General features: G+C 36.2%; 2 protein-coding genes across 5 annotated transcripts in view; both read left to right on the top strand.

Annotated features, from left to right (window-relative positions):
• DIAPH2 (diaphanous-related formin 2) overlaps positions 1 to 27,710 on the top strand; it is a 940,316-nt gene that overhangs the window by 175,522 nt on the left and 737,084 nt on the right. For all 4 annotated transcript variants that reach the window (XM_011937272.1, XM_011937270.1, XM_011937273.1 and 1 more), the window contains one exon: positions 16,485 to 16,624. In XM_011937272.1, coding sequence (XP_011792662.1) covers positions 16,485 to 16,624 — 140 coding nt within the window. The remainder of the gene's footprint in view (positions 1 to 16,484; positions 16,625 to 27,710) is intronic.
• Positions 18,778 to 20,290, top strand: RPA4 (replication protein A4, 30kDa). The gene has a single exon (XM_011937268.1). It carries the CDS (start codon positions 19,176 to 19,178, stop codon positions 19,959 to 19,961), a length of 786 nt encoding a protein of 261 aa, XP_011792658.1. The 5' UTR covers positions 18,778 to 19,175; the 3' UTR covers positions 19,962 to 20,290.

Raw genomic sequence — 27,710 nt, 5'->3', positions numbered from 1 at the left:
TGCTAAAGGGATTACTGAAATATTTTTTTTCTAATGCATTTTGTGTTCTTCCAAAAGAGCTCTAATATTCAGAACCAAATACTAAAATCTATCTAAAATCTGAATGGTAGAAATTAACTATTATACTTTGAAGCGTTTTAAACCCCAGTTTATTAAGAACCTAACACCTTAGTGAAGAGGAACAGATAGTCAACAGAAGAATAAACAAAGAAAATACCAAATAGGAATGAGCCTCCAAAAGACTAAAACATTGAATGTTCTTTTTTGTTAAGATGACATTTTAACCCATTTATGCCAGAGGCTGTAGACTTTTTATGTGAAAAATCAGACCTTGGCGATGACCCTGAGCAGTAGGATATAATAACTCCCACAAGCTTATTGTTCCAGTAATGGAACAGTAGGTATAAGTGGGTTAGTTGTGTGCTACATCATATTGGTTGGCCAGAGAAGGCCTGTGCAAGGAGGGGATATTTGAATGATGGGAAGGAGACAACCATGCTCAAATTCGGGAAAGGGGCCCCGTAAGCAAAAAGAAGAACACATGCACAGGTCTTAATGTGAGAATGGGTTTTGAGTGTTTGAGTGCCAGATAAGAGACCAGTTTGGAAGTTAGTAATTTGGGGCAGGGGAGGGAATCAGATGAAGTTGTAGAAAGAGGTAGGGGAAAAATTACCCAGGGCCTTGCAGGCCCCTGGAAGGAGTTCAAATAGTCCATAGTTTGGATCTCTCATACTTACTAGCTTTGTGACCTCAGATAAAGTTTTTTAGCTTGTGTGACTTTTTGTTCCCATTTATAAAATGAGTGTAATTGTTACTTTTCAAGGTTGTTTCTATGGATTAGGATAATAAATTTAGTGAGTAGTACAGTGAATGGCACATAGTACACTCAAGAATTGGATATTGTTGGTGATGATGTTTGGACAGGCAATAAATGTCCATTGTGTCCCTAACTATGTGTCAGGCATAGGGCTAGACATTTTACATGTATTTATATTTAAATCCTCAAAACAATTCTATAAGATATATTGAAACTGGGAGAAAATGTTACTTGTACAGTTAAACAGTGGTCTTAAGTATCAGACTACTGGATTGAAATCAAATTTTCATAACTCCAAAATTAGTTACCCCTCACTCCTATATCATATCAAGGGAGTAAATCAATTGTAATGTGTTGGCTGCTTTTGTATGTAAATACAGTTTGTAACTAGACATGCTTTTAGAGATGAGGCCAGTCTCTGAGCTTATATGAACAGCTCTTGCCAGGCAGGAGCTTTGTGAATGTTCATATTTCTCTCAATGCTTAGGATCATGCCTCGTTCCTCCTAGAATTTCTTATTATATTCCTTGACTAAGTGGATCTGCATAACAATATTAATACTTGCCTGTAACATGCTCCAATTTTTCTAATAGCCTAAGGAATATTCAGGTTTTTTGTTTTTTCAAGATTTCTTATTTTTCCCAAAGACATACTTCATATAGCAGTCTTTTCTTTTGAGAGTGTTTTGCCCTTAATTGTACTAGTTGAAAGTGTCAGAATAGTGCCTTAACCTATTGAACTCCAGATGGCTGACTTTTCTTTGTTATTTTATCTTGTCTTGTTTAAAGGAATATGGAATTGGCAGCAGAGCCCACTAACTGATGTCAGATTTGGTTAGCATAAATTGTATATTTAATATCAAGTAAACATGCAGTTAAAAAATCATATGAGTTGTACTTTTTATTCTTTGCTATATAAAATCTTCACTGAATATATTTGATAAGTTGAAAGGCTTATTCATTTTCTGAGAAAGTTTATGAGATTACTGATTATATTACTTATTGAAAATATTTAGTATCTATATCCTACTTTGGAATGTAGAAGAAAGAAATGAAGCCTTTTGGAGATACGTGTGTGCATGTCTGTTGAATCGTTAGATTATATTAATTTTTTCTCTGAGAAGTAAATGACATGCTAGAATAGTAAATTATATAATGTGAACCATGAAAAAATATTATTTTAAAATAATTGTTTTGAGGAAACAGAATTGTGTGTTTCCTTATATTCAAATTCACAACTTAGGTCCTTAGAGGTAAGAATGCTACCAGCATAAACAGATGGTTGGCAATCTGTAAAAGTAATGCCATCATATTGGATAATGCTATACTGCTGTTTCTATTGGCATAACCTCTAACTATGACATGATATATAGCACTTATGGGCCAGAACATTGTACTTTTATAAAAACCCTACGAAGTCTATATGCTCAAGTACTAGCTCAGTATTCTTATCAGGTTGGGTTTTTTGTTTTGTTTTGTTTAGACAGAGTCTTGCTCTGTCACCCAGGCTGGAGCGCAGTGGCATGATCTCGGCTCACTGCAACCTCCGCCTCCCGGGTTCAAGCGATTCTCCTGCCTCAGCCTCCCAAGTAGCTGGGTTTACAGGCACGCGCTACCACACCCAACTTATTTTTTGTATTTTTAGTAGAGATGGGGTTTTACCATGTTGCCCAGGCTGGTCTCGAACTCCTGACCTCAAGTGATCTTCCTGTCTCGGCCTCCCAAAGTGTTGAGATTACAGGCATGAGCCACTGCACCTGGCCAGGTTGTTTTTTCAAGTTAGGATAGGACGCTTTAGGGTAAGCAGTATTTCATGATATTCATTGTATACCATTTTAGAACTAAAATTGGTTCATGCAGCAAAAATGAATTATTTATCACAAAAGGCTTGAATAACCTATACATCCATCATTGCTATAGAAAATAAACACATATGTTTGAATTTGTTAGGTAAAATTAGTTTATTGAAATCCTCCCCAATGAACTTTCATATATTTTTTGAATTTACATATGCTAATATAAGCAAGTCATTCCTCTTTTAAATATTAATCAGAAGAGTATCCCACTAAGATACTATTTGATTTCAAAGATGTCAGTGTTAACTTTAAATATTTTCATTATACTGTTTAACTACATAGCAACATAAGGTACACACTATAGCAGTATCTCTTATACAACTTATCAAATATGCATATTAAATACAAAACCCATAAAATTTAAATTAACATTATTTTAAGTAATAAATCATTTGCTGACTCTAAATTACCAATTACAATGTGAATATACTACAGTGTGGGAACTTTTGGGTTCTCTGTGCCTACCGTGCCATAGGATAACCCAATTTTGCCACTAGTGTTCTCTGATCTGTGGTTAAATTTTGATTGGTATAGCATGCTGCGATGTCATTTGGTCTTTATTTTGGTACCTATGTGTTTTCACACTAAAGCCATCTCATTAGCCAGCAATAATGAAAGTTGTACTTCCTGGTAACAGTGTGCATATATGGATGCTGAGATTAGTTGGCAGGACTTGGTTATAAGGTAGTTGTCTAGATGATCCAGCTTATGCTTAGCTTTATCATATTAAGAAATGAAGCTGCAGAATATTAACATTACCTTACCAGACTCAGGGATGATTAAGACTATGTTCAAGAATCCCAGTTTGAGTAACATTGCTGTGAGCTCCAGGTATCTTGATCTAACAAATCCTCAAGCATAGCATGTTGTATTGTGACTCAATATTTTTTGTAATTTCTGACTGAAATAGCCTTATCTACCTTTGGTGAACAGTTTTTACAGCTGGGCAGACCTTCTTCCCCCACAGAGTCAAGTCCTTTGACCTTCAAACTCCCATACCACCCCCTATCTATTTTGAGGGCACTTACCACATTGACAGTGGTCTGCATGTTGTTGCTTACCACACCTGAATAAGCTCTGCTGGGATGGTGAGGATACATCGTTGCTTATCTGTGTACTCTCAGTGCTTGGAACCTCATGGGAAGTCAATTCATGTTGACTGGTAATATTCTATTACAAAAAGTATACCATATACACAATAAGAGATAGATGCCTTATGTCTCTGTAGTCTATTTTGTGAAAAGAAACTGAGAATCTATATAATCAATGTGTGTGCAGAGAATATAGTGTCCAATTAAAATTTTATACTTTAAAGAAGAAAAGCTTTTGCTTTAGTATGCATATAGTGGCATATTCCAAATCATAGATTCAATAGGGCAGGACTTTTGGGATCATCTAGCTCAGTGGGTTTAAAACCTTATTTTATTTAACATCAGAGCAGCTTATTCATAAAAAATCATATGTGGGATATGTGTAAATGCCCTCATTATTGGGGGAGCAGAGACTTGGGAAGTCTCCCCAGGAGCCTTGCTTTTTGCATATTCCCTCCTCACCCTCCAAGGCAACCCTGAAAACACTTCAAGGAACTCCATGGACCCCCAGAATAATTTGAAAATAATAGTCTTCTCAGGCTGGGCGCAGTGGCTCATGCCTGTAATCCCAGCACTTTGGGAGGCCGAGGTGGGTGGATCACAAGGTCAGGAGTTCGAGACCAGCCTGGCCAACATGGTGAAACCCCGTCTCTACTAAAAATACAAAAATTAACTGGACGTGGTGGCGCACACCTGTAGTCCCAGCTGCTCAGGAGGCTGAGGCAGGAGAATCACTTGAACCCAGGAGGCGGAGGTTGCAGTGAGCCGAGATTCCGCCACTGCACTCCATCTCAAAAAAAGAAAAAAAGAAAAGAAAAGAAAATAATAGTCTTCTCCTACCTAAGGTAAGAATCCTTTTCCAGCATCTCAGACCTAGTGGCAGGTCTTCACTTGAATAATTTTGGTGAACAGAAACTAATAACTTCATAACATGAGCAGTTAACTAGGCAATGAAAGTGCTCACTAAATTATTGATAAAATAATATATAATGGCACCAAACATTAGTTAAGTGCTTATTATATACCAGACCTTATATTTGACCAGGATGCTTATTCACCCTTATGACAAGCCTGAGGAGGGTAGGTGCTTTATTGTTGCATTTTGCCGATAAGGAACCTCAGGCCCAGGAAGTCAAGTAATCACTTGACTAAATTCATACAGCTATTAAGGTAAGGAATATTTTGGAAACTTTTGCCTGCTTTTCCCTTTTTGTTATAATCCTCCTTTGGGAACAAATTATGCCTCTTTGAAGATGGTTTCATACTGTCCTCAGAGAGCGACTCTATAGCTTGGGTTCTAGCCTTGCTTCTGACAGTTAGATATAGTCTCAGACAAGACATGACTTCTCCGTGACTCAATTTTCACAGCTGAAGAAAAAATGATTTTAGTAATATCTTCCCTGTTGTTAGATTCAGATGAAATACTTTGCAGGAAAAGTTGTGAAAGCTGTTTTTGCTATAGAAGTGTAAGGTATCCTTGATCTCTAAATCTATCAACCCCATTCAGTGCTGGAAGCACACATCCATTTATTAACATGTCATTTAGTTACATTTCTTTTTATTTTTCCTTGTTTTCCTATCCTTTGGCCATTTTACTATTGATGCGCTACCTCCCATCAGCAGGTAGACAAGGAACTGATAAAATTCAGTGTGTTCATTTTGTCTGACAACACTTACTAAAATGTTTAGAAGGCTAGTGTTTTGAAAATAATAGGGTAATTTTTTGTTTTGTGGAAGGAATATTTCTTTATTTCATTTACAATTTATAGCTTCATTACCTACTTAAAATGCAGTTTATATCTAGGCTGTAGGAAACATTTATAGTCTGCAAAAGTATTATTAAACTTGCTTTGTTATCCTGTCAAAAGTTACTCTTGGAATTGGATTTACAAAATGGTAAAGCAGAGAGGGAAACCATTTTATTTCAATACCTTCATAATCTCAACACAACAAATATTGGTAAGTCTTAGTGTTGTTCCTATCTTTAAACAGTACAGTGAAGAGATTACCTATGCGAAATATATTGGTTATCCTGTTGGACATTATCATTGATCAAATCCTGCCCATTTTTTAAAGTCGTTATTTACATACATGAACTTTCTCTATTTAAAATGGTAGTATACTTTTTCTTGTTTCCTAGGACAGTGGGTGGAGTAAAGGCAGTGTAATTCCAAAATAGAGGTAACAGGCTACTAGAAGAGTTCTTACTTGTTTTGTACCATGGGCCCCTCTGAAAGTCGGTGAATTTATGGGAACCTTTTTAGAATCATATTTTTAGATGTAAAACACAAAAGGCATAGGATTATAAAGGAAACCAATCATATTAAAATATACTTATAAAATTGTTTTTAAAAATTATGACACATTCCAGAGACATAAACACATATGTTCGCACAAAAACCTGTGCATTGGATGTTCATAGTTTTATTCATAGTAGATAAAAACTGAAAACAGCCTAAATGTTCTTAAATGGGTGAGTGGTTAAATAAACTGTATTATCCATACTATGGGATAGTATATGGCAATACACAGGTACAAACTATTGATATACACAATAACTTGTGTGCCTTTCCAGGGCATTATGGTGAATGGAAGAAGCTCGTGTGCCAAAAGGTTACATATAGTATGATTTCATATAAATGACATTCCTTTTCTTTATGGGTACATAGTAGGTATATATACTTAAGGGGTACGTGAGATGTTTTGATACAGGCACACAATGCATAATAATCACATCAGGGTAAACGGAGTGTCCATCACCTCAAGCATTTATCATTTATTTCTGTTATAAACATTCCAGCAAATTCTTTTTGTTATCTTTAATTGTACAGTAAATTATTGTTAACTATAGTCACCCTGTTGTGCTATCAAATGCTAGATCTCACTCATTCTGTTAAACTATACTTTTGTACCCATTAACTATCCCCACTTCCCCTCCTGGCCCACTTCCCAGCCTCTGGCATCTATCATTCTACTCTCTTATCTCCATGAATTCAATTGTTTTAAATTTTTGCTCCCACAAATGAGAACATGAGATGTTTGTCTTTCTTTGCCTGGCTTATTTCACTTAACCTAATGTCTTTCAGTTCCATCCACGTTGTTGCAAATGATGGGATCTCATTCTTTTTTTCTGGTGGAATAGTATGCCATTCTGTATATGTGCCACATTTTCTTTTTTCTTTTCTTTTTTTTTGAGATGGAGTCTTGCTCTGTCGCCCAGGCTGGAGTGCAGTGGGGTGATCTTGACTTTGAAACCTCCACCTCCCTGGTTCAAGCAATTACCATCTCAGCCTCCCAAGTATCTGGGATTACAGGCGTATGCCACCACGTCTGGCTAATTTTTTTGTATTTTTAGTAGAGACAAGGTTTCACCACTTTGGCCAGACTGGTCTCGAACTCCTGACCTCAGGCAATTTGCCCGCCTCGGCCTCCCAAAGTGCTGGGATTACAGGTGTGAGCCACCATGCCTGGCCCCTGTGCCACATTTTCTTTATCCATTTGTCTGTAGATGGGCACTTAGGTTGTTTCCAAATCTTGGCTATTGTGAATAGTGCTACAATAAATATGGGACTGCAGATATCTCTTCAATATACTGATTCTTTCTTTTTGGCATATACCCAGCAGTGGGAATGCTGGACCAAATGGTAGCTCAAATGTTAGTTTTTTGAGGAAACTCCATACTGTTTTCCGTAGTGGTTGTACTAATTTACATTCCCACCAGCAGTGTATGAGGGTTTCCTTTTCTCCACATCCTCATCAGCATTTGTCATTGCCTTTCTTTTGGATGGATACAAGCCATTTTAACTGGGGTGAGATGATACCTCATTGTAGTTTTGATTTGCTTTTCTCCAACAATGAATGATATTGAGCACCTTTTCATATACCTGTTTGTCTTTTGTATGTCTTCTTTTGAGACATGTCTATTGAGATCTTTTGCCCATTTAAAAAAATCGTATTATTCGATTTTTCCTATTGAGTTGCTTGAGCTTCTTAAATATTTTGGTTATTAATCTCTTGTTAGATGTATGTATAGTTTGCAGATATGTTTTCCTATTCTGTTGTCTCCTTGTTGATTGTTTGCTTTGCAGAAGCTTTTCAACTTGATGTGATTCCATTTATAAATGACACTTTTGAAAAAAATGATAGGAATGGATAATAGGTTAGTGGTTGCTGGGGTGGAGGGTTGTGGGAGGGAGATGGGTGTGGTTATTGAAAGCCCTACTTGGGGGATCCTTGTGGTGATGGAACTGTTCCATATCTTGGTTGTGGTGTTTTTATACCTGAATCTACACATGATAACACTGCATAGAAATGCATATATATATACACACACACATATATCTAAAATACACACATAAATAAGTACAAATAAAACTAGGGAAATTTGAATAAGATAGATGGGTTTTATCAATGTCAGTATCCCAGTCGTGACATCGTAATATAGATTACCAAGATGTTACCATTGGGAAAAAGGGATCTCTCTGCATTATTTCTTAGAACTGCATGCATATTTCAAATATCTGAAAATAGTTTGATTAAAAAATTGAGACACAGTAATTGTACTTCTTTACAATATTTGTTAAATAACAAGATAAAGTGGCAGGTTGTATGACTCAAGTAATTTTGAAGAATTGATAAGCATAAATGATAGTTAAGGTATTTTCACAAATGTAGTACGTATGGTACAACAGGAAAGTATATGTGACTTGGTGACCAACTTGCAGGGGCTGCTAATACCACTGTAATCTGTTTCCTGTATTCATAGTTGAAAGAAGTACTAGATTTAAGTAAGAGGTTACTGAAAATATTTTTTCCTTTCCAAATTTATATATCCCCTAAATTTAGACCCCAGGATAAGAACCCCTGACTTTATATCTTTTTACATTTGATTATCTGATGTATCTCAAAGGCCTCTGTCAAATAAAAGAGAAACATAATGTGTATTTGTTTTGCCTCAAGTACCATGGATAATGATAGGGGCTCATAGAAAATACTAGTAGACACACTTCACGGTTTTAAAGATTTACTTGCTATTATTCACCCGTATGCCCATTGTTCATCATAATAGCTTAACACTAGTTTTAAAAGAGAAGTATGTGTGGATTTTAAGTATAGAATAGACTATACATTATTGATATGAAAAAGAAATATGTCAAATTGATTGCTTATTATTCAGATTGACTAATATTGATTATCATTAAATATTTTAGTTTGCTTTCGCTAGGAAATCAGTTAATGATGGTTTAGCCTTCAATTGTCCATATCTCTGAGAGTATCTAGGTCATATAAGGCTGTTGTTTTAAAAGAAACGAAGGTTAGTGTTTTAGGATTAATATTCTACTTTAAAATATCACCTTTTTATTTCATTTAATGTTAAAATCTAAACTTTTTGAATATTTAACTGAGTAATGATTTGAAATTATTATGAAGTATTTTCCTCTATACTCTATTGGTTAAACATGTCTTTCATAACATAAGAGGTAACAATATGGACACATAATTTAAAACTATGTTTAGAGTTTGTGTACTTGACATTTCTAACACAGGCTGAGCATCTCTAATCCAAAATCCAAAATGCTCCAAAATCCAAAACTTTTTGAGAACCAACATGATGCCACAAATGGAATATTCCACACCTGACCTCATGTGTTGAGCTGCAGCTAAAATGTAGCCAAAACTTTGTTTCATACACAAAATTATTAAAATCGTTGTATGAAATTATCTTCAGGCTATTTGTATAAGGTGCATATACAACAAAAATAAATATCGTGTTTCAACTTCAGTCCTGTCTGCAAAATATCTCATTATGTATTTGCAAATATTACAAAATTGGAGAAAACTAGAAATCTGAAACACTTCTGGTCCCAAGCATTTTTTTTTTTTTTTATTATACTTTAAGTTCTAGGGTACATGTGCATAACATGCAGGTTTGTTACATATGTATACTTGTGCCATGTTGGTGTGCTGCACCCATGAACTCTTCAGCAACCATCAATTCATCATTTATATCATGTATAACTCCCCAATGCAATCCCTCCCCCCCCTTCCCCATGATAGGCCCCAGTGTGTGATGTTCCCCTTCCCGAGTCCAAGTGATCTCATTGTTCAGTTCCCACCTATGAGTGAGAACATGCGGTGTTTGGTTTTCTCTTCTTGTGATAGTTTGCTAAGAATGATGGTTTCCAGCTGCATCCATGTCCCTACAAAGGATGCAAACTCCTCCTTTTTTATGGCTGCATAGGATTCCATGGTGTATATGTGCCACATTTTCTTAATCCAGTCTGTCACAGATGGACATTTGGGTTGATTCCAAGTCTTTGCTATTGTGAATAGTGCCGCAATAAACATACGTGTGCATGTGTCTTTGTAGTAGAATAGTTTATAATCCTTTGGGTATATACCCAGTAGTGGGATGGCTGGGTCATATGGTACATGTAGTTCTAGATCCTTGAGGAATTGCCATACTGTTTTCCATAATGGTTGAACTAGTTTACAATCCCACCAACAGTGTAAAAAGTGTTCCTATTTCTCCACATCCTCTCCAACACCTGTTGTTTCCTGATTTTTTAATGATTGCCATTCTAACTGGTGTGAGATGGTATCTCATTGTGGTTTTGATTTGCATTTCTCTGATGGCGAGGGATGATGAGCATTTTTTCATGTGTCTGTTGGCTGCATGAATGTCTTCCTTTGAGAAATGTCTGTTCATATCCTTTCCCCACTTTTTGATGGGGTTGTTTGTTTTTTTCTTGTATATTTGTTTGAGTTCTTTGTAGATTCTAGATATTAGCCCTTTGTCAGATGAGTAGATTGCAAAAATTTTCTCCCATTCTGTAGGTCGCCTGTTCACTCTGATGGTAGTTTCTTTTGCTGTGCAGAAGCTCTTTAGTTTAATTAGATCCCATTTGTCAATTTTGGCTTTTGCTGCCGTTGCTTTTGGTGTTTTAGACATGAAGTCCTTGCCCATGCCTATGTCCTGAATGGTACTACCTAGATTTTCTTCTAGGGTTTTTATGGTATTAGGTCTAACATTTAAGTCTCTAATCCATCTTGAATTAATCTTTGTATAAGGAGTAAGGAAGGGATCCAGTTTCAGCTTTCTACTTATGGCTAGCCAATTTTCCCAGCACCATTTATTAAATAGGGAATCCTTTCCCCATTTCTTGTTTCTCTCAGGTTTATCAAAGATCAGATGGCTGTAGATGTGTGGTATTATTTCTGAGGACTCTGTCCTGTTCCATTGGTCTACATCTCTGTTTTGGTACCAGTACCATGCTGTTTTGGTTACTGTAGCGTTGTAGTATAGTTTGAAGTCAGGTAGCGTGACGCCTCCAGCTTTGTCCTTTTGACTTAGGATTGTCTTGGCAATGCGGGCTCCTTTTTGGTTCCATATGAACTTTAAAGCAGTTTTTTCCAATTCTGTGAAGAAACTCATTGGTAGCTTGATGGGGATGGCATTGAATCTATAAAGGTCCCAAGCATTTTGAATCAGAGATACTCAGTCTGTAATACAAGTGCTCAAAAAATGATCTCAATATTTGTTCTGTGACAATCTAAGAGTCTGTAATTTGGGAGTGAAATGCTTAATTGATATTTAATATACAAAAGCTTCAATAAGGGAGCAATAAATGATTTCATCATAGAAAACCTTGTACTTTTCTTTCATTAAACATTTTAGCTAATCATATTTTAATAAACTTAATTCAAATTCTTTAGGAAAAATGGCATATATAATCTGAAGAATTATGATGCTTATACATTGCTGTAGAAAAGCTTTTATCACCTCTGCCCTAAAATTTGGGATATATTCTCTCGTTTTGCCTATTATTTTCATCCTCTGAAAATGCCTTAGTTAGAAACAGTGTTTCCTGCAATGGGAAATGACACAATATGAAGTTAATCTCATGACAGTAATTTTTTGTGTAGGTTTTTTTCTTATAGACTTCAAGTGATAATATGTAGTATCTTTTACCCTACATTTTTTGTGCCATTAAAAAATATTTTTCAATGCAAATTTCATTTTAAATTATTTTAAGTTTTATTATATAAATTGATTTTAATATATTTTTATATTTTTGATACTTAAATTACATAACTCTATTACTCTGCCAGTAAGAGATGACTTTCTTACAAAAATGGAGAGAAGCCATCTAAAGGTTCTGCATTATATAGCATTCTCTATTCCACCAAATATACAGCTATCAGAATAAATAAATAGATTCACTTGGATATGGCATGTATTTTGTGTCTCCCTTTCCTCCTTGAACTCAAGGAACTGATGATGATGAAAATGGCATTTTGATTTCTTATGTTTGAAAGCTGTAGGAGCCTCCAAGAACAAGGGTGAACCTTTGTAGATATAATCCCAAATATGTTAATCTATAGCATTATATTTTCAGAGAACACAATGATAGATAAGAAACTCATTTGATTAAAATAGCCAAAGAAATGGACTTCATTAGGATTTATAAATCATGGTCAATAACACTAACAAAATTACTGTTTTCATGAAAATATTGTCCATCCTATTTGAAAATGACATCCCTGATAGTAATTGCTATCTGTGTGCATGCTGTAGCTGAAAAGACTTGTGTACAATCAATAGTTCTGTCTAGTGTCTGCAGCAAGATACCTTTATAGCTAAGAACCATAAAGCCTTTTCTCAAATTGTAAGTAAATCTGTTTTTACATTTAAAAATGACAGACCATACTCAGACTAAGTCCATCTAAACTCAGAAGTGGTTATCTCCACTGCAAACTAAAAGTGTTCTTTCTTAGAATATTGCTTCTCTGCTGTTGATTTTACCATTTCATATCAGAGCAAGGGGAATCTGTGACTATTAAACTGACTCAAACTACCTTTTGATTATTTGTTTACTGTCTTAAAATAATACAAGCACAGTCACACTGACTAGTATCTCCATCCTAATGATTTTCAAACTAAGGAATGGCTTCAAATTAGGAAAGCTCTTTGTTCACCTAGGTTTGGAATAGCATGATGTACGCTAATTGCTAACTTTGTCTGCATTATTTTTTAAAGATCAAGTGGGCACAGTGGTAATTTTCATTAATCTCATACAGAGCAGCTAATTAAAATTTCCATTATTACCCATCCATTATCTAGTTGTTTCCTTTGTTCAGTATCAGAACAGGATGTTAATAAGCCATTCTTGTATTACAGCCCTATTAAGTGTTATGAGAACTAATGTATTGCACTATTTTGTTTTTAGGTGATTTTTAAAATATTATCTTGCAACATATTGATTATGCCGAAGGTACTTTGACACCTTGACATTTTGTAATAGAGATTTCAGAATTAAATATTTGTTGCTTTAACATTTTATTCAAAATTGAGAAAAAGTAGTATATAGTAGAGAAAGGAGCTATCCAAGGACCGGAATATTTGTTTTAGTCTCATTCTCTTACTAATTATGTTAACTTAGGCAATTACTTGGATTCCTCATTTTTGTAATGAGGATATCAGAAGAACTGATCTTTAAGGGCCAGTCCAGCCTTAGCTTGCTATCATTTTTTATAACTTTCAAATATGAACTTATGTTAAAATCTCAAAGTCCTTCTAAGCTTGGTAAAAGGCATCTGTTCTATAAAGTTGTATATTCTCTGTCATGCTCCAGTAGATTGTTTGCTTCCATTCTTTATAACCAGAGAGGATCCTAAATTATATGATTTAAGCTTGTTTCTAAGACGGGTGGGAGGGAGCCACAAAGTGATGGGCTGGCTCACTTGTCCATAAGGAGTACCTTGGCCATGACCATATGTTCCAATTAGACTAATCTTGTAGGGAATCAATTAGAAAAAGGGAACCAACATTTTCTGAGTAGATTGTTCTGTGTCCATGAGATGCCCAATATGAAATACCTCTGAGCTGTCCTCAGCATGCAATACAGTGTCTCAGTTTACCTGTTCTATATTCAGCATCTTTGAATATATTATAACTGAAAGTCTCAGAACTATAATATTCTGAAGCAAAACTAAGCTTAGAATCTTCAACAAGTTGAAACTCATCACTCATCCACCCTTTTGTTTATTCTCCATCCACCCATCCATCCATCCACCCATCCATCCATCCACCCATCCATCCATCCATCCATCCATCCATCCATCCATCCATCCATCCATCCATCCATCCACCCAGGAAATATGTATTGAGTGCTTAAACACTGTCTTAAGAGCTGAGGATACAGTGGTGAACAAGGCAGGCAAGAATCCTGTCTTATAAGAGCTTATGTTTTAGTGCGGAAGACAGTAAACAACTGAATTACAAAAATAAATTTTCATAGAGGTAATACCGTAAATGATATTTAAAATGGTGTTGCAATGATAATTAGAATGTAGGGGTGGGGAGAAGACTATGGGGTTGAGATTAAAATGATGAGAGCCAGCAATAGAGAGGTTGGGGTAAGGGTTTTCAAGGCAGAGAAAACTGCAAAATACAAAGGTCACTCAACAGGGTTAAATTCCATATACAATCCTCTAGGGGAGGATTAGTGGTGCCTTTTTATATATTAATTTAAAAATAACTTTGAGGATTATATCAAAGTGGTGTGTGACTACAGACTTGAAAACTTTAATTCCTTTTACTAGTAGTTTTCAGACTAGCATATGTAGTAAATAGATCCCTTGTTACTGATGAACTTTGTATTGCTGTAGAAAGTGAGTTGGCCGAGCAAAAATAAAACTATAATTTTGAATTTGCAAAATTATGCTTTAAATATTTACTTACTGTTATTCCCTGTGGAATAATAGATGCGTAAGGAAGTTACAGGAATATGGACATGATCTCTCAGTGATGGTTTTACTTACTGTGCCATGTAGGTGATGATGATTCATCCAGTATACTTTTTTATTTGGGGAGGAGACAGAGTCTTGCTTTGTGGCTCAGGCTGGAGTGCTGTGGCGGGATCTCAGCTCACTGCAACCTCCGCCTCCTGGGTTCAAGCTATTCTCGTGTCTTAGTCTCCCAAGTTGCTGGGATTACAGGCATGTGCCTCCACGCCTGGCTAATTTTTGTATTTTTAGTAGAGACGGAGTTTCACCACGTTGGCCAGGCTGATTTCGAACCCCTGACATCAAGTGTTCCACCCGCCTCAGCCTCCCAAAGTGCTGGGATTCCAGGTGTGAGCCACTGTCCCTGGCCCATCCAATGTATTTTTAACATCTACTGTATCTCATAACGAAGCAAGAAATACCAAGTCAGTGGCCATTATACAAAATATAGGAGCTAAAAGTATGAAATCGTATTCCTTGTTCTGCTGTTATTATGGAGAAGTTCAATAATAACACACTTTTATTGAGGCTCACTAAATTCATGACCTGTGTTAGTTATGCAGCATAGATGGAGTTCCCAATGTAGAAGTGAGACAGGCACAAATAATGACCTCTACCACAATATTTTAAGTGCTATAATAATGATTAATATTGCCACAGCTCTAAGGGAATAGAGTTCCCCTATATGTTATAAGCCTTTATCAGACTTAAAAAATTTAGCATTTAATGGGATTTTTAAAATTCAGAAATTAAGAATGATTAACACTTTCTACATTGAGGAGGCATTCTCAATAAAAACCCAAATAGTGTGAAACCATAGGGAACTCATTTCTCATTATTAACATTGTTTTTTTTTAAAATGTCGTATCCTCTAATGATAATACCTCTACCCAATGGGGAAAAATTCCTTTCCTTATGATCTCCTTATAATATTATGTTTCTTATGATAATATATCATATCCTTATGATGTTATTTTATGGTAAGTATCCTTAGATGTTTAGCAGAAACTGAGTGTAATTTGTATGAACCTGTACAATGGGACTCAAGCTTGGAGTCTTAATTCAGGGATATACATTTACAGTATAGGAAAGGGGCAATTATGATTAGGTACGTCTAGAATGTGAAACTATGAGGTATTAGTATAGTGAATGTGTTGACAATGTTTTCCTCCCAGCCTTTTCCCTGAACTACTTATATAGTTATAGCAAGATGATGAAGTTAAGGAGCAGTGATGAGATGAGTTCTAGAAATAACTCCGTCTATATTGAAAATTAAGTTAAAAACTAGTTACTATCAGATAAATGTATTTAATGACTTTTTAAGATTAATCTACAACCTGAGAGTAACAGAAAGGAATAATTGGGAACTGGTGAATGCTTTCAACTGATTTGATTAATTAACATGCTAATTGGAGATATATTGTTTTACATTTTAAAAACTCTTTTCACTTATTTTTTTAGAAAGGCTGATAACTCTGATATCTTTCAATAGATGTGGGTTATGTATAGTGGTATATATTAAATTTTATTTGCTGGATTTTGTGGAATCGAATATGCATATCTTAACTAGGAAAATTAATAAGATGATTTTTGAATGCTTATCCTCTGGGTTAAGGAGGACTAGCTAATATTAATTTTAATGCCTGAATTATAAATTTAAGCACCCCTGTCAATGATACTTTGTGTAATTCAAGTTCATATTCTATTCAGGTCATGAGCACCAGCACTGTAATTTTTTTTTTAAATGAGGTCGAGGAAAATGTTGAGATATATACAACACAATTTTACCACATCAATTCTGTGATCAAGAATTTTTAAGCGTGTAGCACTCTGCACACATTTTTATATAACAAAATAAATATTCTGTGCATTATTTTACTTAAAAATTTTTTTATAAACATTGTCTAAAATGGTATCTTTGTTTATTTTTTAGGGTGGGCTGAAAAACAGCAAACATGAATGCACCCTGTCTTCACAAGAATATGTTCATGAATTACGATCAGGTATATCAGATGAGAAACTTCTTAATTGCCTAGAATCCCTCAGGGTTTCTTTAACCAGCAATCCAGTCAGGTAAGTGGTAATTATAATTTGGGTATGATTCATACAATTTGTAGTGTATGTAATTGTTTCGGAATATAATAAGTTTTGTTATTTAAACCTCAAGATTTTCTGACTAAAAGTCTGATGTTAATAAAACAGCAGCATCTGATTGTGAAGTTGTAAACTTTTAAAAATATATTTAGTTGGATCTCCAGTAATGTACAATTTTAGGAATACAAATATTAACATAGAGCCAGAAGTTAAATGTCCACATTTACATGGAAATCTATCTGTGGGCTCAGATAATTATTATATATTTATTTATAAAACAAATTAGGCATATTTGCTCCATGATTTTATTCTTTTGTGTGTGTGTGTGCACGAGACAGAGTCTCGCTCTGTTGCTCAGGCTGGAGTGCAGTGGCACGATCTCGGCTCACTGCAACCTTCACTTCCCAGGTTCAAGCAATTCTTCTACCTCAGTCTCCTGAGTAGCTGGGACTACAGGCGCGCACCACCATGCCCGGCTGATTTTTGTGTGTTTAGTAGGGAAGGGGTTTCACCATCGTGGCCAGGCTGGTCTCGAACTCCTGATCTCGTGATCTACTTGCCTTGGTCTCCCAAAATGCTGGGATTACAGGCGTGAGCCACCGTGCCTGGTCAATTTTATTCTTTTAAAACTTGAAAAGTATATGTAACTTCATTTTCTTCTATAAGTTTTAGATATACTCCACATATTTCTGTAATTTTGAGATAGCAAAAAGTGAATTATTTTAACCAGTAAAAGAAATGAGAGCATTAATAAACTCCTCAAAACTCTACTAATTTAAGCTATTAACTAACTACAAAGGATTGTTAGGAGGTTACTTGCCAATGGTGGATTCCAGTAACTGTGGTTCCTTTAGTAAGCCTTTAAATCAATAACACCCAAAATAAAATGTTTTATAAAGAAAAACAAAACTTCAATAAAATATCAAAACATTCTTGGCTGGGCATGTTGGCTCACACCTGTAATCCCTGCACTTCCGGAGGCTGTGCCAAGTGTATTGCTTGAGTCTAGGAGTTTGAGACCAGCCTGGCCAACATGGTGAAACCCCGTCTCTACTAAAAATACAAAAAAGTCAGCTAGATGTGGTGGTGTGTGCCTGTGGTCCCAGGTATTCAGGAGGCTGAGGTGGGAGGATCACCTGACCCCGGGAGGTGGAGTTTGCAGTAAGCCCAGATCCTGCCACTGCACTGCAACCTGGGAGACAGAGAGAGACTCTGTCTCAAAAAAAAAAAAAAAAATCTGGGATCTATTTATATAACTGCTAGAAGTTCAGAATGTACTCCGTAAGAGTATATAAAAAATTTACTGTGATTTTATCCATGTTTTTCCTAATATATAATAGGCCTAAATCTTGTACTTTTCTGTCCTGTCCACAGAGCCTTGAAAATAATTTAGAGCTCAGTCATTCAGTTTGGATTTATGTATAAATTGAAATATATTAATTACTTATTTATAGTGCACTTGGCAAAAATACCTGGAAAATTACAATTTTAAAACAACAAAAAATTTTAAAAAGCCAGTGTTAAGATGTGACTTATCTTAGAGTATGATAATCATTGAAAGACGATTGTTTTGCCATTTCTTAAAAAATACTCCTAGGTTTTTTTTTTTTTTTTTTTTGAGATGGAGTTTCGCTCTTGTCACCCAGGCTGGAGTGCAGTGGCGCTGTCTCAGTTCACTGCAACCTCTGCCTTCTGGGTTCAAGTGATTCTCCTGCCTCAGCATCCCCAGTAGCCGGGATTACAAGCGTGCACCACCTCGCCTGCCTAATTTTTGCATTTTTAGTAGAGACGGGGTTTCACCACGTTGACAGGCTGGTCTCGAACTCCTAACCTCAAGTATTCCACCTGCCTCGGCCTCCCAAAGTTCTGGGATTACAGGCGTGAGCCACTGCACCCGGCCCGATGCTCCTGGTTTTAACGGTTTGAATGAACAGGGGATGTAAGTTCTTGAGAACAGTAACCACGGTGGTGCATTTTTCCCCCGCACATAAGGTACGGCACTCTACCATTTTGCCAAGCACTTCGTGCTCCTAAAATTTCTGTTGCATTGTTGTTTGAATGAATGAATAAATGAGTCTTTTAAAAGTAATTGTAGAAGTTGTAGCATTAAGAAATGAAGAGGGGGACTAGTAAAAATGCATTTTTATAGAGATGTTGGGAAAGGCTTGCTTGAAATTACACGTGGGACTTTTTACTAGACAGGGGCTTTGACCAGCTAAGCAACAGGGCTCCCCTCGTGTGGGGCTTTTAGAATGTAGCAACCACTGACACACAGGGAAGGATTATGCCATCAGGTGAGAAGGTGGCCGACCCTGACTGGCTGGAAGCAGACGCATTCTAGTAGCTGATTGGTCCACAGGTAGCGTGGAGCTTGTCACGTCCTCAGGCTCCCAGCATTCAGTCGTAGCCTTTCGGACAGCTTAAAGCCTTCTGTGGAGAGCTCAAAGCCTTCTGTGGAGAACTCAAAGCTGTCCGTGGAGCCCCAGACAAGCCAAAGCCCACCTTCTCCTCGGCCTGAACTGTCTTGAAGATGAGTAACAGTGGGTTTGGGCGCTATGGCAGCATTTCTGCTGCTGATGGAGGGAGTGGAGGCAGTGACCAACTGTGCGAGAGAGATGCAGCTCCTGCTATTAAGACCCAAAGACCTAAGGTCCGAATTCAGGACGTTGTACCGTGTAATGTGAACCAGCTTCTCAGCTCTACTGTGTTTGACACTGTGTTCAAGGTTAGGGGAATTATAGTTTCCCAGGTCTCCATCGTGGGGGTAATCAGAGGGTCAGAGAAGGCTTCAAATCACATTTGTTACAAAATTGATGATATGACCGCGAAACCAATCGAGGCCCGACAGTGGTTTGGTAGAAAGAAAGTCAAGCAAGTGACTCCATTGTCAGTCGGAGCATATGTCAAAGTGTTTGGTATCCTCAAATGTCCCAGGGGAACAAAGAGCCTTGAGGTATTGAAAATTCATGTCCTAGAGGACATGAACGAGTTCACTGTGCATATTCTGGAAACGGTCAATGCACACATGATGCTGGATAAAGCCCTTCGTGAAACCACTGTAGAAAGTGTGCCTGTGTTTCCATCAAAAGTGGATAATGCTGGGGATAACTATGAGAGTCACCGCAGTTTCATCCGGGACGAAGTGCTGCGTTTGATTCATGAGTGTCCTCAACAGGAAGGGAAGAGCATCCATGAGCTCCAGGCTCAGCTCTGCGACCTTAGCCTCAAGGCCATCAAGGAAGCGATTGAATATCTGACCGTCGAGGGACACATCTATCCCACTGTGGATCAGGAACATTTTAAGTCTGCTAATTGAGGCAGGGAAAACATCCTTTCCTTTTCCAAAGATCCTTGCATCCAGCTGAGAGTAATTTTGACCTGTTGACTTTTTAGGAAGTAGGACTAAAAAAAAAAAAAAATCTCAAGTGGCATTCTTTGTCAACTCGCTGCTTTTCTAACTGCTTTGAACTCTTCAGATTTTCTATATTTGAAGCTGAGAGAGAGATGGTGATGGATAAATTGACAACTCTGTAGGATTCACTAGCAAGCTAATGGAAACATGATGATTTAGGGGGAAGAAAAACAACAGACAATGTAGAAATGTATTATTTAATTGTGTTGAAGCTTCTTTCCCCCCCCCAAAAAAAACCAAAAAACGACAACAACCAAAAGTCTTGCTTGTTTTTATGTTAGAGTTATTGTCCATGTTTGGATTTAGCATATAATGATATTGTTATCTCTTGTTCAATATAGTATTTAGTACTTTATTAATTCAAATGAGCTGAAGATATTAATTTGTGAATTCTAATGCTCAGTTCAAACATTTATGTGTAATTTGCTCTCATTACTATGAATTTATGTTTTCTTAAAATAAGATTATACTATGTTTAAATAAATCATTTTTGCCAGGTTATCTTTGAATTTTTTTTTAATGTGGTGAAGTTTAATGATTATTTCATACATGACGTGGTATTTGGATGAAATTACAATTTATTGTACTTGCATGGTAAATGGATGCCAGAGTTTCTGTAAGTTTCATGTGCTGGTGTGTTATTTATTTTACTAAATGCTCTGTTTTATGTATAACAAGGTAATTTTTAGGAGGTTAGGGAAGCAAGTCATAGGCATATGAAACTTACTGAGTTTAACACAAATTTATTCAAATGTTTTATTAAAGTAGTTTTACAAAATCTTAACTTTCCTGTGTGATTTTTTTTCTAAGTACATTTGAAAAACCCTTTTTGTTTTATATCCTTAAGGATTAATAGTTTTAATTATCCAGAATTTTTTCTTTTCTATATATAATCCCAAGAACATATGCTATAGCCTAGTTCTAACAATACATTTTAGTGTAGATTATATAAATTATGTGAGACTTTTAAATAATTGACCATTAACGAAAGCCCTCAGTTACCTATACACTAAAGATCGTATCTTTCAAGGTGTTAAATATTTTACATTAGAGGAAAGAAAAAATATATACTTTTGAATGAATGTGTATTATATTTTATATAATATACGTATATTCATATATAATATATATTAAGATAGAAGAGAAGAACATTATTTGTCTAATTGAATCATGAAAACTGAAAAAAAAAAAAAAACCTCTTAAATGGAGCATTGCCACTAATCCGTACTTTGAGGAAAACTTTCAGAAAATGGCCTCTGTCAGTGGCCATTAGAAAAACTTACCACCAATTCTTGCTTAAGTTTTGTGATGCATATGTTTCTTCCCCTTGAAAGTAAAGAAATCATAAATGGCACTCTTGAAAAACACAAATGAATAACATACTATAAACCTGTTACTTAAATTATCAGACATTTTGAAAATTCTGGTCTTCATAAACCTAAAATATTCGGAACCACTTTTTGTTGAAAAAGGTTACCTGTCCTAGGGAAAATCATATTGGGGAAGAGGCAACAAGGGGTGTATATAATACTTAGAATTGTGGAGCTGAAAGAAATAATCTAGCAGATACTGTATTCTTTTGTGATATCGCTTACCCAAATTCAGAAACCATGACATTAAAATCTGATATTTATGAGTATAATTATAGATGGCTCCCATAATTGCTTGAGCTGATTCAGCTGGCCAGTGGATGGGTAGCAACTTTTTTTTCCTACTCTAGGAGCATGCCTCCAGAAGGAGGGGGAAAAAAACTCTTTTTTTGTTGTTTTGTTTGGGAGGCCAAACTGCTTTTGTCCCTGCAAACTGATACATTGAGATATGTACACCTGAATTTTAGGCAGAAGACCAGCCTCTCCCCCATCCTCTGAGGGGCAATGTCCTCTATCTGTGTTCCTTGGGGTTGTTTTAGGCTTTTAAAATTACTCCTCCCAACCCTTATTCTTCTGAATGGAATCATGTGCTTTAGTGGATTCTGCTGCAGGTAAGAGATAGCAGTGGAAAAATAGTAAGTAGGTCTAGATATAATGTCAGTGGAAATAAAAACATTTTTAGGCAGAAAACAATCACTGGATTGTTTTATACAAGCATATTTAGTCCATGTTAAAGGGTGCAGATTTTTAAAGTTCATTTTCAACAGCCACGTGGCATGCATACTTTTTCAATTTTGTTTAGATTGGGAATGACTTGGCTAATATCCCCTTTCTCCAAGGTCCTGCCCTGATTGTTAGCCACACCTTTTGAGGATAAGATACAAATCCTGGGGACATACTATTGACTATTTTGGGCAGGGACATTTAAGCCTGAGGAACCTGAAAAACATAATTGATGATTATAATCCACCTGAGATTTTTTCCTATGGCTCACAGGCTTATGAAATGTATGTATTTATATTGAGGTTGATTCTGAATTAACTATGAATAAATATATTTGAAAGTGTTTTCAAGGCCAATATAATAATCTTACTATGGTCATGATTATTAGTGATCATTTTGTTACTTTTACCTACTAAATTTAGTAACTTTTGGAGTAGAGGCTGAAAAGCATAAATTCTTATATTTTTTCAATTTCTGTTTACTTTTGATAACAGCAATTTAAAAAAGGTAACTAGCAAGAATTATATTTGTTCATGAAACCTTTAGTGAGTTCCTACTATATGCATTTAAGTGTTAACTTTAATTTTGATGAGTTTAAATTTAATTGATTTCTGAAATGCTTATTAAAGATAGTAATAGTTAACATTTTAACACTTATTTAATATTTATTATGTCCCAAGTACTGTTCTAAGAGTGGGAGTTGTGTGTATGTGTTGTGTGTATGTGTGTGTATGTGTATGTGTATGTATGATTCCTGTGATGCCTAGATTTACATTTTCAGCTCAGACCTCTTTTTTTTTTTGAGACAGAGTTTTGTTCTTGTTGCCCAGGCTGGAGTGCAATGGCACAATCTCAGCTCACTGCAAACTCTGCCTCCCAGGTTCAAGCGATTCTCCTGCCTCAGCCTCCAGAGTAGCTGGGACTACAGGCGCCTGCCACCACGCCCGGCTAATTTTTGTATTTTTAGTAGGACGGGGTTTCGCCATGTTGGCCAGGCTGGTCTCAAACTCCTGACCTCGTGATCCGCCTGCCTCAGCCTCCCAGAGTGCTGGGATTACAGGTGTGAGCCACCCACCCGGCCAGACCTCTCTCTTGAAATTGAGACTCCATTTCCAAATGTCTTATTGGATGATGTATAGGCATTTTTAATACATTAAAAAATAATGAAAAATTATGTGTGTGTGATATGTGTTTTATATATATATATGTATATATGTGTGTGTGTGTGTATATGTGTATATATGGCATTTACTACCCCTGTGCAATGTTCTAAGACCTTTAAATATACATATACAATCAGGATAACATTATTAGTTTTGTTCCTATTTTGTAGACAAACTTGAGGCTCAGAGAGGTTAAGTAATTTGCTCCATATTAAAGTTGCATGACCAGCAAGTGTCAGTGTTAAGATTTAAGCCCAGGCTTTGTATCTCTAGAGCCTAGGCCCTTAACAACTAGTTTGTACAGCGTCACAATAAGGAAAGTCTATTAAAATAGTATTATTTCACTGTTGTTAGTATTCTTTCACTGTCGTCACATACTAAATATTTTGACTTTCTTTCCTTAAAATTTGTCTCATTTAAATGAAAAAAAACTGTGAAAACTTTAAGCAAATGTATAGAAGATAATATAAAAACACCTTTGTACTCACCTATCAGCTTAAGAGACAAAACATTATTTTTTGCTGTCGTAGAGAACTTAGTTGAATAACTTGGATGATTTTTTTATGATACTGTAATACCATTTGGGCCTATATTTTCATTGATTTAAAAGATCATCTGAAATTCTACATTTTCTCTAAATCTATGCTTGTAGTTTTTGCAATATAATATCTTAAGAATATATATCAGTGTATTGAGAAGCTTATTTTTTTTTCTGATCACATAGCTGTGTGTAAATTGCAACTTCTCTGCCCTATCCATTGTGGATGATACTTCTAGTAATTCTAACACCATCTCTATGATATTTATTCCAATTTGCCATCATATGATAAATTACAAAAACAATTTTTTAACATTAAGAGTTAATTTCCTCCCGGGTGTGGTGGCTCACGCCTGTAATCCCAGCACTTTGGGAGGCCGAGGCAGGCAGATCACGAGGTCAGGAGATCGAGACCATCCTGGCTAAAATGGTGAAACCCCATCTCTACTAAAAGTACAAAAAATTAGCTGGGTGTGGTGGCTCGTGCCTGTAGTCCCAGCTACTCGGGAGGCTGAGGCAGGAGAATGGTGTGAACCCAAGAGGCAGAGCTTGCAGTGAGCCGAGATTGTGCCACTGTACTCCAGCCTGGGCAACAGTGCAACACTCCGTTTCGAAAAAAAAAAAAAAAAAAAGTTAATTTCCTTTGGTAATACCTTAAATTGGTGGAGTTCAATAAATAGCACTTAATATTTTATGTGCTTTGTTTTTATATATCACATGGAAAATCCTACAAAGGAATAACAAAACTAAATTCCCCTTGTCCATGTGGGGCTTATACATATGGAGCTTACATTCTAGTACAGGAATTCAGACAGTTTTTTTTTTGTTTTGTTTTTTATTTTTATTTTTATTTTTATTTTTTGAGGCGGAGTCTCACTCTGCCGCCCAGACTGGAGTGCAGTGGCAGGATCTCAGCTCACTGCAAGCTCCGCCTCCCGGGTTCACGCCATTCTCCTGCCTCAGCCTCCCGAGTAGCTGGGACTACAGGCGTCCGCCACCTTGCCCGGCTAGTTTTTTGTATTTTTAGTAGAGACGGGGTTTCACCGTGTTAGCCAGGATGGTCTCAATCTCCTGACCTCGTGATCCGCCCGTCTCGGCCTCCCAAAGTGCTGGGATTACAGGCTTGAGCCACCGCGCCCGGCCTGACAGTTTTTTTAAAGGTGTATATCAAATGTCAGGTTGTGATATGAACTGAGGAGGAGATGTTGCTATTTTATATTAGATGATCAGTGAAAGCCTCCCTGACTTCAATGACATTTGCACAGAGGTCTAAAGGAAGTGTGGCAGTGAGCTATGTTCACTGGAGAAGTAATGTTGTTAGAAACAGAAAACAGCAACAGCAAATACCAAAGATGGGAGCATGCTTCGCATGTTCTAGGAATGTCAAGGAGGCTAGCATGCTGGAAGCAGATAATGTAGAGCCTTATTGACCATTCAAAGGACTTTGGTTTTTACTTTGAGTGAGCTGGGACACTGTTAGAGAACTTTGAGGGATGGAATGGCATGAGATGACCTACATTTTTAAAGGATAGCCCTGGGTGGAAGCAGGGAGAACATGTTGTACATTACTCAGGCAGAAGATGCCACTGACTGCAGAGGTTTCTAGTTGGCGAAGTGACACCCCAGGATCCTGTGGCAATATGATAAATCATTCTAGTTCTTGATCACTCCTCTGTGGTGACCTTGGTCCAGTCAATGAACCTCTTTGGTCCTCAGTTTCTTCATATGTAAATGGGATTGGAGCCTTGCAGCTCTAAGCCTCTATGTTCTATATTCTCTTTTGCTTAGTTTTAATCCTCTTACCTTTGCTATTGGAACTAGATTAGTGTTTAGTTATTGTTTTGAAGAGTGAGAAGAATGTTCCTCTATAAGGCTAGAGGATTTCCTAATGTTCCATTATTTTTTGTATTTATAAATGTATTTAACCATCCCCAGACAGATATTTATAATTTCCTTTAAATACGGATGAGAGCAGTTCCTAAAACTCTGTTGCATAACTGTTTTTGAAACCTGGTGTTCATTAGAACCCACGCCGTTTTCCTCTCGTGGGTAATTCTCTTCCCTACCACAGTTTGTACATTTCCCTCAACATTTATTTTTTACTGTATATATTTAGCAGTACCTGTTTATACTCTATAATAGTTTCATGTATGCATGTCTGTTTTTCTCATTCAGATTTTAGTCTCCTCTGGGGAAGGGACCCTCTTACCCTCTTATTTGTCTCATGGTGGCTGGTGCTGTGTAATTTATGTATACTAATGTGTGATTTGATGTGGTTATTGACCCACCATCAATAACAACCTATGCTTCTCCAGCAGTGAGAATGAATTTGCATTAATCTGGCACTATTTTGTGGCCATGCATTTTTAGCTGTAATCAGAAAAAGAATGAAGCTAACTTCTTCCACATAAGAATGAAACCTTGGTTTGAATCATATTCACAATCCACAGACAGCATAGCATGCTTTACGCAATAGACTTGTTGCAATTGCATGGTGTATTAATGAAATTGAATGTTTACAACTCTATTTAACACTCTAAAAATCCATGTGCTTTGACTGTAAAGTAAATCCCAATCTGCCATCACAAATTGCATTAGACTTTGCACATACCATGGTCTATGTGTGATTTAGAATGAGGACTCCGTTATTTAGATATTTTTGTTCATATCTCTTTACTAAACTTTGTGAAAGAAAGCAGTGCCTGCTGAGAAATGGCCAATGAGTTTGGACAATTTTATTCCAAGCCAATTCATTGCAAGATGTATAGGTATTTGGCAATACGTTTTATGAAGATCCAAAGAAATATGTAGCAATAGATCATTGTCACTAAGGTTTCTCAGCACATGACAAAAACAGCAAATACTGCTTTGAAGAATAGTATCACAGAATTGTGATTGCCTAGAATTCTTTTTAGAGTTGTTACTGAAATTGCCTCACAGCTTTAGGGGTATTTTACCCCACTAGGAAATTGTTTTTCTGTTTGGTTGGGATCCACTTATCTGCCAAACTCATGGCATAGTGTTTGTGTTCACATCCGATGATGATAGCTTCCTCAGCCAATATTTCCAAGCCAGTGAAAACATAAAATATATTTTCGAGTTGATACATGTGCAGTTATTTGCATTACCTCTGGAATATTTGTTTTTATTTGATGCTATCTTCCTTTTAGATTTAAACATATTTTTCTAGTGTATTAACAAATGTGCATTTTAACATAATTATCATAATGAAAATAGATGGATCTTGACAGCAATACAAATTAGGACTAGAAAGCACTTTCTGAATTATAGGTCTTAATAACTATTTAAACAACCTGTATTAAACTTATTAAAAGCTTGGCAAAGCAGCCAACAGTACTTAGAAAGTTAATATAAAGGTAGGTATAGATCAATACTCTTAGAACATTTTGCAGAGGACTAAGTATGAAAGATGGAATAATAAGGACACTTTTTACAATGTGGAAATGTGAACACGGCTTAAAATTGTGAGCACATCTCATAAAGCAGCATTATGTGCGATATTACTAGAGCAGGTTTTTCAATATTGGTATTTTGAATTTCTTTGCTTTAACTTTCAAATCCATAAATCATTTTAGAATAGCACTAGTATATTTATACATAGAATAGAAAATAGTAAACTCATTGCAGTTGTCAATTTATATGGCTTTTGTTAAAAATCTTGGTCAACAATTCAAATTCGTATCAAATATATTCAAGCTCATTTGACTAAGTTGATACCATACATATTAAGTGACCTGGAATTTCTAATTATACACTATTAACTTCAAAACATAATTCTGACTTTGGCACATCCAATGATATTACCTCTTAATAGAAGCAAAGTAGATTTATGTGTCAT

The sequence above is a fragment of the Colobus angolensis genome, unplaced genomic scaffold (assembly GCF_000951035.1).
Source record: "Colobus angolensis palliatus isolate OR3802 unplaced genomic scaffold, Cang.pa_1.0 Scaffold161, whole genome shotgun sequence".
Classification (NCBI taxonomy): domain Eukaryota; kingdom Metazoa; phylum Chordata; class Mammalia; order Primates; family Cercopithecidae; genus Colobus; species Colobus angolensis.
The sequence above is the reverse complement of the archived record's forward strand: the minus strand, read 5'-3'. Positions and strand labels throughout refer to the sequence as shown.